This window comes from Natator depressus, chromosome 11, assembly GCF_965152275.1.
Source record: "Natator depressus isolate rNatDep1 chromosome 11, rNatDep2.hap1, whole genome shotgun sequence".
NCBI classification, from domain to species: Eukaryota; Metazoa; Chordata; order Testudines; family Cheloniidae; genus Natator; species Natator depressus.
This window is the reverse complement of record NC_134244.1, coordinates 10,484,970-10,500,454: the sequence shown is the minus strand read 5'-3', so window position 1 is coordinate 10,500,454 and position 15,485 is coordinate 10,484,970. Positions and strand designations below refer to the sequence as shown.

General features: G+C 43.2%; 1 protein-coding gene across 5 annotated transcripts in view; it reads left to right on the top strand.

Moving 5' to 3' along the window:
* The window catches only part of SEMA5B (semaphorin 5B), a 352,197-nt gene that overhangs the window by 261,504 nt on the left and 75,208 nt on the right, over positions 1-15,485 (top strand). For all 5 annotated transcript variants that reach the window (XM_074967136.1, XM_074967132.1, XM_074967133.1 and 2 more), the window contains 4 exons: positions 1,569-1,667; positions 4,029-4,242; positions 6,788-7,073; positions 11,828-11,963. In XM_074967136.1, coding sequence (XP_074823237.1) covers positions 1,569-1,667; positions 4,029-4,242; positions 6,788-7,073; positions 11,828-11,963 — 735 coding nt within the window. The remainder of the gene's footprint in view (positions 1-1,568; positions 1,668-4,028; positions 4,243-6,787; positions 7,074-11,827; positions 11,964-15,485) is intronic.

Here is a 15,485-nt window from a genome sequence, read left to right as displayed (position 1 = left end):
AATTGATTTCCATGTAGCAAATGAAGGAGATAGGACTTAATCCAACTGAGCAAGTCTCTTCCCTCCCAAATGATATGGAGTGTTTTTACATGGCTGAATATTGCAAATGAAGTCTTCAGGGAAATGATCAGCCGCTTGTAGGACTTGGAGATAGGGGAGCTTGCAGCATGATTGTGACTCACAAAAGAAGGAGCTGTGTCTGCAATTGTGGGCTCAGCTTAATGGCAAATTATTATCTACAGAGGGTGGCGGGGCGGGGGAGGAGAGGAGGAAAGCAAAGCATCCAGTGTAACCAAGATGAGGTAATTATTTTTAACAAGTTTCTTTTTCTGTTTATAAAATGTTTCTGTTTATAGAATGTAAAGGTATCAAATTAAAATATGCTCTATAAATGGTAGTCAATGAACAATTGCTTGTATTCTTTTCTCTGTGAAGTGCAGGATGGACAGAGACCCCTAAGACATGATTCTGATGTCAGACTTGCAGGACATCTCTCATATTCTGCATGGCTGTTAAGGGGAGCTCTGGGGAACGGGGGCAGGAGCTATGGTTTCACAGCTATGCAGATCCATCAGTCATTTGCTACGTGCAGGAGTCCCCAGTGAAATATGTAAACAGGGGCTTTGCTGACACTCAGTGGCCTGGGTTGGTGTGGGGAATTTGTGTTACGCTGCCTCCTGTGAAACTCCTGAGAACACAGTTCCCAGTGCATGAAAATCAGGCAGTGGAGCTGCCTCGCCGCAAGTGAGCCTCATTGCTCGGCTCTCAGGCCTTGTCTACAGCAGAGAATTTCCGACTTGTTTTTCCAGCAACAATGCAGCTACATTGCTGCTGGCAACAGTATGAAGCCCAGGGTAGGCAGGGCACCTGGTCTGCACTACAGCTTGTGCCGTTGGTCACGCTGGCGCAGCCGCACCACTGCTAGGCAAATGGGTGTTAAATGTCCCATTGTAGACGCTCCCTCATTCGGCAAGCTAGGTGAAGTGCCTAAAGTGAGCCATTGGCATAACTGGTGAAGAGTAAATTAGATTAGGTTATTGCAGTCCTTTCAATGGATTGGGGATCGTTGGACGAGTAACCAACAAACTGGGTTTCTAACATCTCCTTGATATCTTGCTTTGCACATTGGTCATTTGTTGCTTGTCTGACTTTTCCATTCAGGCAGTGGACCGTACAGAGCTGTGTATTTGTACAGCACTTTGCTCCATGGGGCCTGATCCTGAATGGGGCTCTTGGATGCTATTCAAAGATACTTAATCCTCTAAGGTATACACCTCTACCCTGATATAACGCGACCCGATATAACACAAATTCGGATATAACATGGTAAAGCAGCGCTCCGGGCGGGGGGGAGGTTGCGCTCTCCGGTGGATCAAAGCAAGTTCGATATAATGCGGTTTCACCTATGATGCGGTAAGATTTTTTGGCTCCCGAGGACAGCGTTATGTCGGGGTAGAGGTGTATTTTGGCTGTAACCCAAGTAAGGAAAATACGAGGATTTTTTAACGAAACTGCTAACTTGACAGTCCTGCTTTCACATAGCCTGTTTGTATTTTCCCTTCTTACAGGAGGAATGCCAGAACTATGTGCGAGTGCTGATCGTTTATGGCAAGAAGGTTTTTACCTGCGGTACCAATGCCTTCTCTCCAGTGTGTTCCAGTAGACAGGTTTGTTGTTGTCTTTCTCTTTTGGGAGGGGGAGGGATGGTGGCGTGAGATGAGGGTGTGTTCCAGGGAAAGAGAGTCATTTTGAGGCGAAGATGGAAGTATTCCCTATTCTAGAATAAATATTCAAAATTCAGATGATCTTAAATTGTCTCTTTGCCGTGATCCCACCCACCCCCCTTGCTGGGAAATGAGGCTGATGGTATATATGGATTGGGTTCAGCTACAAAACAATATTTGCGGCCTTGTGAGTCACATACTCCCTGTAGGGTAGTGCTTTGTGAGGTGAGAGGCTGACTGTGGTGGAGGGGGCTTGGACTCAGACTACCTTTTCATTTTGGGAGGAGAGGTTTTTTTCACTTGTCCTCACCCCAGCCCCTTGTAGGGAGCAGGGCAGAAGAGCTGTGAAGGGAGCCTTGGGGTGAGAGGGATTACAGGGCTGTTGAAACTTTACACCTTTCACGGTTTTTTCTTGCTCTTACCTTGCTAATAAGCCGGTTGCTGACAGCTAGGACTGGCAACATGCATCTGTTGTCTCTATAAGGTTCTTCCCTAGCTGAATGCTCAGTCAGCTTGAACTGGAAGCTGTCTGTGTTTTAGGATGTTGGGGATGTGCATGGGGCATGCTCCGTCCTCTGACATCCTTCTCAAGACACAGATTATCCCAGGTGGCAATTGAGCTGGGTGGCATGGAACACAGACTGACTAATGGGGGCCGTCTGCAGCTCCCGAACAGGAGAGATTCCCCCTCAGAATCAGGATTGGCCCCTGCAGCTGTGTCGTTAGTACTACAAAGGCTGTTTTCAGTGAGAGTCGGCCCTGTTTGTTGGTATTCCAACTCATATAGGGTTCCACCAAAGCAAATGACAAAGCTCTCCTGGGTATGAAAAGGAGCAGGACCAGCTCCACAGTGATTTAAAAAATGTCAGCATGTAAAATTGGAAACAGACGGAACCTAGACATCCAGAGGCTGTAAAAAGGCAGCTGATGTATGTGGGTACAACTCCATTGACATTGGTGAGCTGCGCCTGCTGGCATCCCAGGTTGGTGCACATCGCCTTTTGGCAGAGGGCCAGCAGGTCTGAAGCTCATGCACCACACTGGGTCCTTGTCTAGTTGGCAATGGCTTGTCAATGGATTCTTGTCAATAGCTCCATGTCTAGTTGGCAGCCGGTATCTAGCGGAGTGCCCCAAGGGTCGGTCCTGAGGCCGGTTTTGTTCAATATCTTCATTAATGATCTGGAGGATGGTGTGGATTGCACCCTCAGCAAGTTTGCGGATGACACTAAATGGGGAGGAATGGTAGATACGCTGGAGTGTAGGGATAGGATACAGAGGGACCTAGACAAATTGGAGGATTGGGCCAGAAGAAATCTGATGAAGTTCAACAAGGACAAGTGCAGAGTCCTGCACTTAGGACGGAAGAATCCAATGCACCACTACAGACTAGGGACCGAATGGCTAGGCAGCAGTTCTGCAGAGAAGGACCTAGGGGTGACTGTGGATGAGAAGCTGGATCTGAGTCAACAGTGTGCCCTTGTTGCCAAGAAGGCCAATGGCATTTTGGGGTGTATAAGTAGGGGCATTGCCAGCCGATCGAGGGACGTGATCGTTCCCCTCTCTTTGACATTGGTGACGCCTCATCTGGAGTACTGTGTCCAGTTTTGGGCCCCACACTACAAGAAGGATGTGGATAAATTGGAGATAGTCCAGCGAAGGGCAACAAAAATGATTAGGGGACTAGAACACATGAGTTATGAGGAGAGGCTGAGGGAACTGGGATTGTTTAGTCTACGGAAGAGAAGAATGAGGGGGGATTTGATAGCTGCTTTTAACTACCTGAAAGGTGGATCCAAAGAGGATGGATCTAGACTATTCTCAGTGATAGCAGATGACAGGACAAGGAGTAATGGTCTCAAGTTGCAGTGGGGGAGGTTTAGGTTGGATATTAGGAAAAACTTTTTCACTAGGAGGGTGGTGAAACACTGGAATGCGTTACCTAGGGAGGTGGTGGAATCCCCTTCCTTAGAAGTTTTTAAGGTCAGGCTTGACAAAGCCCTGGCTGGGATGATTTAGTTGGGATTGGTCCTGCTCTGGGCAGGGGGTTGGACTAGATGGCCTCCAGAGGTCCCTTCCAACTCTGTTATTCTATGATTCTGTGATTCCTCTGCATGTGGCAGATTTGACCATGGATTTACAATCATGCACAATGTCATTTTCTTACCATTGCCTGTTGTTGTTTTTTTTTAACATGGGGTTGTTACTAGGTGCTCAAGGAAAGGTTTAATTCTGTGTGCATGCTTAGAGAAGCCAACTATGCTATAAAACACTTTATTCCCACTTTCTCTTTCCTTTTAAATACAGGTAGGAAATCTTAGTAAAACCATTGACAAAATAAATGGAGTGGCTAGATGCCCATATGACCCTCGGCACAACTCGACAGCTGTGATTACATCACGGGGAGAACTCTATGCTGCGACTGTAATTGATTTCTCTGGACGGGATCCTGCTATTTACCGCAGCCTTGGAAATGTTCCCCCACTTCGGACTGCACAATACAACTCCAAATGGCTTAATGGTAAAGTTCCATTGGTCAAACCTAAGCAATAAGTGTATTGAAAGCAACAGGATAGGCTTGTAAATCAGCTCCCTCTCCCGCATTTCACACCAGAATCCAGAATTGACAGGGGATTTCAGAGAACTTAATACCATTCAGAGAATGTGGTTTAGAGAGTACTTTTTACAGAGACAGGTTGCTGGGTATGTAGTCTCGAGGTGCCAGAGTGTTCTTTTTGAACATGAAAAAGATATTTTACCACTGGATGCCAGTCACAGAATTGGAGATCAGCTGTGGCTTACATATGTTGTCATGTTATTGGCCAAATTCTGCAAGTTGCTGAGCACCCACAACTCCCATTGACTTCAGTAGAGGTTGAAGGTGCATGGCATCAATGCAAGATGAGGCCCAAAATGAGGAGAAACTAAGTCAACATAAACCTCCACTCTATTATACATTCCTAGATGTTAAGGTCAGAAGGGATCATTATAATGATCTAGTCTGACCTCCTGTGTAACCCAGGTCATAAAAATTCATCCAGTAATTCCTGTATCGAGCCCTGGTTGAGCAAGAACAGAACTGTTAGAAAGAGACCCAATCTGACTGAAAGATGTAAGTGATGGAGAATCTGCTATGTCCCTTGATTGGTTTGTGGATCAGGCCACACTATTCAGGTCAGTGGGCTTTGGATCAAACTTTATGGGCAGTGCTCACGTCCACTCTCCAGATCCTGGTGAGGCTTATCTGGGCTGCTACAGGGTTGTAGGATATTGTGTGAAGCAGTGCCTACAGGAAGAAGGTGGTGGACTATGGCATTGTCTTTCTAATAGGAGGCAAGTCCCCGCATTTCTCCTGTATGTCTATTTTCACAGACAGACAGACAAATAGAGAAAAATCCAGGGGAAGGGAAGAAAATCTGAAGAGAGAGTTTAAAGAAGAGCACAGCAAAGCTGAGCTGCCAATCCAATGCTATAGCTAAAGGAGCTAATGCAAACCTTGGATATATAAATGGGGAGATATTGAGTAGGAGTATGAAGGCAGTATTACCTCTGTATGCAGCACTGGTGAGACCATTACCAGAATACTGTGTCCTCATTTCAAAAAGGATGTTAAAAAATTGGAAAGGGTTCAGTGAAGAGCCACAAGAATGATTCGAGGTCTGGAAAACCTGCCTTGCAGTGAGAGACTTAATGAGCATAATCTGTTTACCTTACAGCATAAGTACAGGCATGGGGAGAAAATACCTGATTAAAAAAAGGGCTTTTTGACCTAGCACATAAAGCTATAATAAGATCAAAGGCTGGAAGCTGAAGCTAGGCAATTTCAAACTGAAAATAAGGTGCCTGTTTTTAACAAAGGGGGTAATTAGCCATTGGAATGAGTTACCAAGGAAGGTGGAGGATTTGAAATCTCAGGAAATTGCTCTGTGAGGATTAGGTGCCTTTCTAAAAGATACGATCTAGTTCAACCAAAAATTACTGGGCTTGATGCAGGAACCACAGGGGGAAATTCTGTGGCCTGCGTTATGTAGAAGATCAGATTAGGCTATCATAATGGTCCCTTGGGCCTTAAAAATCTATATAGCTTTATCTGTGATAGTCTGATTGGAGCTATTCTGTGGTGCCCTGTCCTACTTTATCATCTACTACCTCCCAGCTTAAATCTGCCTTGGAGCTTCACCAGAGCTCCCTGTGCATGCTTTGTTCTCCTCCTTGCTCCTGGGCTGTAGCATTAAAGGAATTCCTGTACATTTTTCTTCCTCCTTTGAGCGTTGCATAAGCATCATAAAAGCAGCCTGTAAAATCAACAGTTTTTTCCCCCCTCCAGTCAAATATTGTTCATTGGCCAAACTTTTTCCTTTGTTACAAAGTCTGTTGGCATGAATGAGTATACACTTAAAAACTTTGTGTAGTGTCTGATTAAAATGCACGCTTCAAACGTCTTCCAGAGTCTTTTAAATTCTTGTAGGGGGAGAACTAAAATGCTCGTTTTGATACTATCAGTTTTGGTGTGGTTTGTTTTACAAACATGAGAAAATCTTTTAGTGCCTATGAACTGGAAAAAGGCTCATGATAGAAGCCAGATGTCATTGCATTAGGAGAATAGGCTGAATGTTTTTCAATACAGCATTTAGAGAATTAGGAGGTGATGCAAACAACATATCTAACACCATAAGGTGTGACTCAGTAATGAAAAGGGGTTGGGTGGCTTGTATTGTAGAGTGAATACAAGTACACATGAGTGCGCTCGCTCGCTCGCTGTCTCTCGCTCTCTCTCTATATACACACAGAGTATGTCTAACTCTGCTTGCACTAAAATCAGTGGTAGCTATGCCACTGATAGCAATGGTGAAAGGATTGGGCCCAGTGTTTGCATCACCAGGGTTGGAGCGGAGGAACTGAATGGGAGCTACACGTCCATATGTCGTTATTCTCAGATCCACTGCTCGGGTGCCCTCTGCCAACTCAGTGTCCCCTATAGTCTAACAGTGCAATGCACAGGGCAGTTCAATGAGCACCGTTCAGTTTCTGAGCTGGGTAAATCTCATTGTGCATCTGTTTTACAGAGCCCAACTTTATTGCTGCGTATGACATTGGTTTGTTCACCTACTTCTTTTTCCGTGAGAATGCGGTGGAACATGATTGTGGGAAAACTGTCTATTCCCGTGTGGCCAGAGTTTGCAAAAACGACATTGGGGGGAGATTTTTGCTGGAGGACACGTGGACGACTTTTATGAAGGCCAGGCTGAACTGCTCCCGCTCTGGAGAAATCCCATTCTATTATAATGAACTGCAAAGCACCTTCTATCTTCCTGAGCAAGACTTGATCTATGGAGTCTTCACTACCAATGTGTGAGTTGTGATTCTTTCAGTTATGTTTAGGCCCCACTTTCCCTCCCCAACCCCCAGCACAATGAAACTGACATATTTTCCTTTCTTACTGTCAATTCCAGTCAATCATTCTGAAAGATCTTTTAGAGGCAAAGTAACCTTTAGAACTTTGAGGGAGAAGCATGAACTATAAAATAGAGGGACATAAAGACATAACTGGAGATTGTCATATCACCTTTCTGTTGTTTGTTGTGATCATTTTCAAGGAAGTTGCATTGGGATGATTTTGGGTGTGCATGTGTGAGAATCCTGAGGACAGAGTCAGAGGAGAAGAGCTAAGTTTTAAAAAAATATATTAAATTGTTTAGATTTTTATTTACTTTCTTTAAGTTAGATGAGTGTAAACAAGTCTTCTCCAAACCCCCTTGCTCAGATGAGAACAATTTCTCACTGCTACCAGCATTCCATTATGAGGTCACAGTAATACTCTCTAGAGTTTACATTAGACTGAATTATAAAGGAGAAGATGAAAATCAAATTAATTATTGTACAAGATGTGACACTCGTGCCTAATTCGTGTAGCTGACTTCTGTGGGGCTACTCGTGGCATAGGATACTGCTCAATGTGAATAAAGGGTTGGTCCCAAATAATAGCCCATGCAGGACAGAGACTTGGCATCACACTCAAATAAGGATCTTGCTTATGTACAGTGATGCTTCTGCAGTGCTGGCAGTGGCAGAAATTGAGCTTGGGAACTCTTGATCTAAACACATGAACCTCTGCTTTTTGAGCTAAAGAACCTGATTCTTTCGCTCAGGGCTTGTCTACACTATTGCGGGGGGATCGATCTAAGATACACAACTTCCGCTACGTGAATAGCATAGCTGAAGGCGACGTACTTCGATCTACTTACCGCATCACTGCGGTGAGTCGACAGCTGACACTTTTCCGTCGACTGCGCTTTTGCTTCTCATTCTGGTGGAGTATCAGAGTCAACGGGAGAGTGTTCAGCAGTTGATTTATCGCGTCTATGCTAGACGCGATAAATCGACCCCTGCTGGATCAATGACTGCCGGCTCATCTGGCCGGTAGCGTAGACAAGCCGTCAGAGGCCGCAGCAAACTCATTAACCTCTCTACAGGAACTAGAGGCAGACTGTAAAGAGTCATGCTGTCTTAACATGGGCTCCACTGACACTGAGATTGGGACAGAGAGCCAACTTCTCTCAAAGCAACACACTACTTTGTGCTTTTTGTTATCCACATACAGTACTTAGATATTGCAGCCCTAGAGGTGAAATCCTGGCTCCATTGAAGGCAGTGGGAGTTTTGCCATTGAAGTCAATGGGTCCAGGCTTTCACCCATACTCTATAAACACCAAGAGGGAGGGAGGGTGGGTGGTAGGCTGTACTTTATCTATCTATCTATCTATCTATCTAGTGCTATTTCTGCATGTTCACTGCCAAAATCAGCCAGGAACTAGCCAGTGCAGAGCTTAAAAAAGAAAATATAATTGGGCAAATGGCCTGAACCACAAACCCAGATCCAAACATCCTGTGGACTTTGGAGAAAATCTGACCCAGATCTGAACTTTGAATAAAACTCTCTCTAGAATTAATGCTTAAAGGAAGTTAGCCAAACATTCTGACCCTATAAAGAAACTTGGCTAGAGCTTCGGGTTAAGATATAAGACAGTGCTTATGTTACCAAAAGTGGCTGAGCAGTTTGCAATGAAGACGTTGAGGGTTTTTATCCATCCATCCATTTGGCACCAAAAAGTTTGAAATGATAATTTAAAAAAAATGAATACATTTTTATAATTAACAACTGGTATACTTAGAATCTACTGGGAGAAGGTATTGGGTGGCATGGGTTGGATAGGATACTCTCCTGCTGGGTCTGTAGCATCACTTCTCCCATTATTTGCAAGCAACACAGAATGTAATGGGTATCACCCAATCCCTATTCGGGATAGAGTTAGACACTTTTGTTACTCCATGGCTTTAAAGGGCCCACCCCCACACTTGGTTCATCCTTCGCTCCTCCACCTGCTGAGAACAATGTATTATATAACACTGGTGTAATTGACTAGATGCGTTATTATTGACAATAGCTGAAGTTAGAACAAGTAGTGTTTTTTGTGGCTCTGACAGAATGTTCTTTCAAGAATTCAAAGAGGAAAATGTTCCAATTTGTTATCTGACTAGAGAAATAATGATAATTATTCTTTTAACTTCCATCAGGATTTATATCTTGCTATATGTGTTCTGCATGCCAAATAAGGCTGATTTATGCTCCAGTCTGTGTATCTATCCACTGTTCTGCTGGTAGACTGAAGATACATGATTTTTGTTTAAAAGTATTATTACTTTTTGAAAACTCGTGTTTAATGGTATCGGGGCCATTTCCCAACAAAAGATGATTGGCTTATATCATGCTTCATTGTGAAAAATCCATGACAAACAGATTTATTACTCGTTGTGTAATATTGAGCTAAGTCAGCAGAAAAGATGGTTATTTAGGGAGGTAGCTTCTGAAATATTTAAACAGTTGTTATTAAAGTTTTTTCTATAAGGTCATTGAGATCACATTTAAAAGCTCTTTGAACTAAATCATTTTCCAAACAGCCTGGTTAATCGTCACCACTGGTACTGGATGTGAATGAAGGGGATAGCTACCCTTGGCCCATGCATCACCCAGAAATAAAGAACTGTACAGAGAAATTAATGTCAGTGATTTAAGATTGGGATCAAACTTTAGATAGTCAGGGTGAAACAGCACTGCCCTGGAGGTGGGATAATTTCATGGAGAGTATCTGATATTTACTTCTTCTCACTCATCTTCAGCAGAGCAAAGGAACTTGACTCTGAAATGTTTAGCAGGGCTCTATAAGAATTCATTCTATTTTGAAAAGCTATGCTGCTTTATTTAGACTAGCCTTTTTGTGTGTGCCTTGAGGCATTTACTTGTCACCCATTATTAGCTTTGTTTAAAGAGCTGCCTTCTGTGAACATGCACTGCGTCAGCGGCATTCAGACAAAAGTGGAGAAAGGTTCGGCTTGCGTTGCTTTGACATGTTCAAAGTGAACTGCTCCATTGCACAGTGGAATGGAAGGTGCAGGGAGGGGAGTTAGTGGGGGGAGGAAAAAGGAAGAGGAAAAAAAAGTTTCTCTTTATATTGGGTTGCTCCAAAGGAATCTGCTGTGAAAGAATCTGTCCCTCTGGTTCCCTGCCTGGAATCGTGCAGCTAGGCTTTTTGTGTGTGTAATTATTGGTTTAGTAAAAAATTGTTCTTTTCAGAGAATTCACATCGCTTTAATTAGCGCAATATGTCAAGCAAACCCTGGGTTATCTAAAAGCCACCATGACAAGTCAATCATGTTTCAGAATAGCAGCTGTGTTAGTCTGTATATGCAAAAAGAAAAGGAGTACTTGTGGCACCTTGGAGACTAACAAATTTATTTGAGCATAAGCTTTTGTGAGCTACAGCTCACTTCATTGGATGCGTGCAGTGGAAAATACAGTGGGGAGATTTTATATACACAGAGAACATGAAACACACATTCTTGTCAACTGCTGGAAATGGCCCACCTTGATTATCACTACAAAAGTTTTTTTTTGTCTCCTGCTGGTAAAAGCTCACCTTACCTGATCACTCTTGTTACAGTGTGTATGGTAAACACCCATTGTTTCATGTTCTCTGTGTGTATAAAATCTACCCACTGTATTTTCCACTGCATGTATCCGATGGAGTGAGCTGTAGCTCACAAAAGCTTAAGCTCAAATAAATTTGTTAGTCTCGAAGTCAATCATGCTATCCCTTAGTGATCTATTTTTATTTTTAATTTGTTGTCTTTCTCTCTAATTTTCTCTCTCCTTTTCTTCTTCCTTTAAAAAGAATGGTTTGAATTCCCGGTTGGGCTTATACAAGCCCCGTCACCTAAGTAAATATCTATGTTTAGGGCTTCATCCTATTTAGATATGGAGCCACTCCTGGGTGGTTCTGGGTGACATCACTGCCTGTTAAAGTCAGAAGAGGAGTGTGCTTCGCACCTTGCCAAAACATACCCTTACTGACAGAAATGGAACAGCAATGGCCCACTGAGCTGCAGGATATGGTGACTGAGTAGGGTAAAGTTGCTGAAACAAATTCCCTTGCCAGATAGTCCTTTGTCCAGAAGCATTTGTTTTACAGACTGATTCATCTGCCTGGGGCATGCATTCTTGAGACAGATACAATTCCCAGCTGGGGACGCAAGGAAGTGAACTGTGGTCATTGAAAACAGCGTTTTCTGTGGCATGACCTTGCATGTTGAACTGTTGCAATAGCTGGCGTGGTGCTAATTCTCTCTCTAGGTGTATTTAGAATATTTTTGCAGCTATCGATTTCAGGCATCTACAGAAACTGAATTTCACCTTCATCTGACAAATACCATGAAATTAAAAATTAGTCTGTTCGTTATCAGTGAGGATTGATGGGATGTAGAAAAAATAAATAAAACACTGGACCCAAATAATCCATGGAAATTGAACAATATGGGCCCTTTGTGTCAGGATTGCTTTTGTGGCTCTTAAATTGTACATTTTACAGTCGAGATTAAAATTGATTCTCAAGATTGTCATCTAATCTGGTTGCATTTTTTTCTCCTTCCAAGATCTGTAGCACTGCGCTTTTACCTAGTAATTTACATGTGTTTTATTCAAGTGGAGTTTGATGTCTGTTATGATGAAATTGTCAGTGTTCTAATGATTAAATTGATTCCCCCCTCTCCAGAAACAGTATAGCTGCTTCAGCAGTATGTGCCTTCAACCTCAGTGCCGTTACTCAGGCATTTAATGGCCCTTTCCGATACCAGGAGAATCCAAGATCAGCATGGCTGCCAACAATAAACCCCATCCCTAATTTTCAGGTATGACTGCAGTACTTCAATTTACTCCAGACCCTTTTAATTTCTCTTTGATGGAACCCTTGTACTGAGTTGATTTGTATGGAATTCAGGGCTCCAGGCAGTAGCATGGTGCCGTACAAGTCAATGAACTATATTTTTCCACACGGGGAGGTGTAATGGAAAATTAGGGTTTGAGGTGGGTTCTTTTTAGTGCTCTAGATTTACCAAAATACTTCAAGATAAAGACTGAAGTGGGTAGAGGGGAAAAGCATGGTCAGTTTTTGGAAGAATTCAGGAATCACTGTGTGTTTTCAAATGAAGTAGAATGAGGAGGAAAAAATATATATAGGTCTAGCTTCTCATCTGGGGAAAGTAAACCTTTTTCATCCAGCATATTCTTAGTCTGTGGAACTCCCTACCACATGATCTGGGTATAGCTCACCAAATCAATTACCTGAAATTTCAGGAGTCTTGGGGATTGGTGCTCCTTCGTCCCTCCTATTCTCTGCTTGGGGAGTCTCTTATGAGCTGTAATGCTTTGATCTAATTCTGGTTGTTGGCCATGATATGGGGATGTCTGGGTGGTGTTTAGTGGCCTGTGATATACAGGAGGTCAGACTGGATGATCTGGTGGCCCCTTCTGGCCTCGAATGCTATGATTATGATTCTGTGATATTACTGAGACTATGAACTTAGCAGAATTCAAGAGAAGATTGAACATTTCTATGGAGAATAAGAATAGCCAGAGTTGTTATAGTAAAGATTTAGAAAATGAACAAAAGTTGTGGAAGGGATATAAACCCTCATGCTGACAGGCAAAAAATAGCCTCTAATTAAAAGGGTGAGGATGAAAATTTCTTGGGGGACAGATTATCCCATAACTTCCCACTGCGGGGTTTCTTGCACCATCCCTTGAAGCAGCTAGCATTGGCCTCTGTTTGAGACCATATTGGGCTAGAGGGACTGCAGAATGTGAATTCCTATGCTTCTAGGTTAGTATTTCTGCTATGCTCATCACTGTGGTACGTGAGTGTCTAGAATGAGACTTTTAAAATGAGCCATGCAGACTTCCCAGCCATGGTTTGCAGATTCAGTGGCTGGAAGCTGAAGCTAGAGAAATTCAGACTAGAACTAAGGCACATGACCATTGGAACAACTTATCCAGGGATGTGGTGGATTGTCTGTCACTTGAAATCTTAAATCATCTCCTAAATCTTTCAGTCAAGATTGTGGGGGTGTCTTTCTAATAGATAGCTCCAGCTCTCCCGGAATTTATGGGCTTATGCAGGAATTACTATGGCCTGAGTTATTCAGGCAGTCAGACTAGATGATCATAATAGTTCCTTTGGGCCTTAAAATCTAAGCATCTGTGAATTGTGAATTTGCCAGGATCCTGAGTTACAGCAAATTGGCAAAAAAGGAACAAATTGCAACCGTCCAGCTTTACAGTCAGCTCTGCACAAAACCTCAGCGAGTGAAGATGACTGCTTCAGAGCATCCATGAGCAGCCTCTGCTGGGCTGGGCTGCCATGAAGCCTGTATCGCAATGTAGAACTTAGTCCTCCCGCACTGGTGGAAATTGTAGGGGGAGTGTCAGTGTGTCAGGAATCTTCCCTCACACCCTCAGGGTGAATCTCTCTGTGGCACAGTGGGGCCTTGTGCCAAATTGAGTGCCTAATTCTCCATAGAAATGCAGAGTTGCAGTTGATGCAGATTACAGATTCCAACATGCATTGCTCCATCTTGATTGGCTACACTTTGGCCACCCTGATCTAGGTGCACTCAAAACAAAATCTAAGGCCTAACTGGAGGCCTGGTCATGCTGAATGCCCTCCATTCCTACTGGGTTTGAAGGGTATTAGGGTTCTCTAAGAGTCAAGGGTGTTCAGCACCTCACTGGACTCTGTCCTGGGTGAACAGGGAAATGCAAAAAATGAGTCTGGAAAAGAGATTTATTTGCTGTGGAAAATATCAGATACAGTGGGGGAGTGAACAGATTACAGGACGAATATATGAGAGTTAAAAGATAAAAAAATAAGAAAAGGAAAGGAAGGTACGTGGCAGATGAAAGGAAGATTGCAAAAAGAGATTAGGAAATATTTCAAGTACGTAAGGAATAAGAGGTCAGTGAAGGGCCTTTATGAGATGACAAGGGTAATTTAGTGACAGAAGAGGCAGATATTGCAAAAAAATTAAATTAATTCCTTGACTTAGTGTTCACAAAGGAAGATGAGGGAAGGATGCCAGAAAAAAAAAATGTCTTCCCAGAGAGGAAGGAGAACTACTGAAGTATATAGAGGATCAAGACAGCACAGATAATCAGGAAATTAGAACAAAACAAAATAAAACAAAAACAGGAGGATGCTGTGTCAGCATGTGGGCTGCCAATAGAGCAAAAGGGTTATCTTCTGCTTGATGAGAGTAGGAAATAAAACTAACCATAACATTCCAACTATCAGTGATGACCTGTGAAGGAAAAGGGTATAGTGGGTAAAAATTAGACTATCTGAAGCATGAACATGCAGGGCCAGAGAGAGAATGAGAAGGAAGTGGCAAAAGAGAGATTTCCAAATTTCTTTAGGAACCAGGGATTAGGCACTGATGAAATAGAAAGAACTTCTCTATTAGAAAATGTATTCTCCAAGGATTGAGTCAGAAAACCACTCACCTTGGCATGAGTATTTGGAAAGAGGCTGAAGATACTAACCAAAGGGCTAGAACTTCAGTTGGAGTACATCAGCACCATCCCTATTGACTGCCCTAGATTTCCTCCACTTCCTCCAGCTCTGGTTGCAGATTTTAGTTAGTTGCAGATTTTCAGCAGGGATTCACAAAAGGAAAGTTGTGCCCAGCCATAGTGAAGAACTTTTTCGTTGTTGCAGTAAAGAGTCAAAAATGGGACCCCAACTGGGAAAACATAATTTGTCAGTTCCCTGATCTGTTAAGACCAGCAAATCAGTCGGGCAACATAGTCCAGTGGACCGAGTTTAGGACTGAGCGCTCATCCCAATTCTGCCTTTGACTTCTGTGCCCTTGGGCACAGGACATTTAACAGACTCCTCATATTTCATATGGGTTAATGAAAGCCTCCTTGCCCACGTCACAGCTCCAATCCTGTTCCCAGTGATGTCAATAACAAACGTCTCATTGGCTTTTGTGGGAGTATGACTTTGCACAGTGCTTTGACAATATTAAGTGATAAGAATTAAAGTATGATATAAAGTGAATTCCAGGGCAACTCAGGCCTCAGAATGAGGTAACCAGGGTAGCAGATCTGATGCTGCTGTTGAACTGAAGCAAGGAGGCCAATGCCTTAACCAAAAGGTCCATTTTGGATGGATGTGGGAGGTAAGGTGAAGTCTGAGATGGTCGGACACAGGCTAATCAGCCATCTATGTGAAGCTGTAGGAGTTGGAGGGAAGTTGCATGCCAACTCCCTTGCAAGGATTATTTAAAGTCAGGGGAGCCAGTGGAGGAATGCACGTGGAAGAGGCCAGGTATTGAACTTGGTGTTTTCATACAAAAAGAGTAATTTTGGGGGGA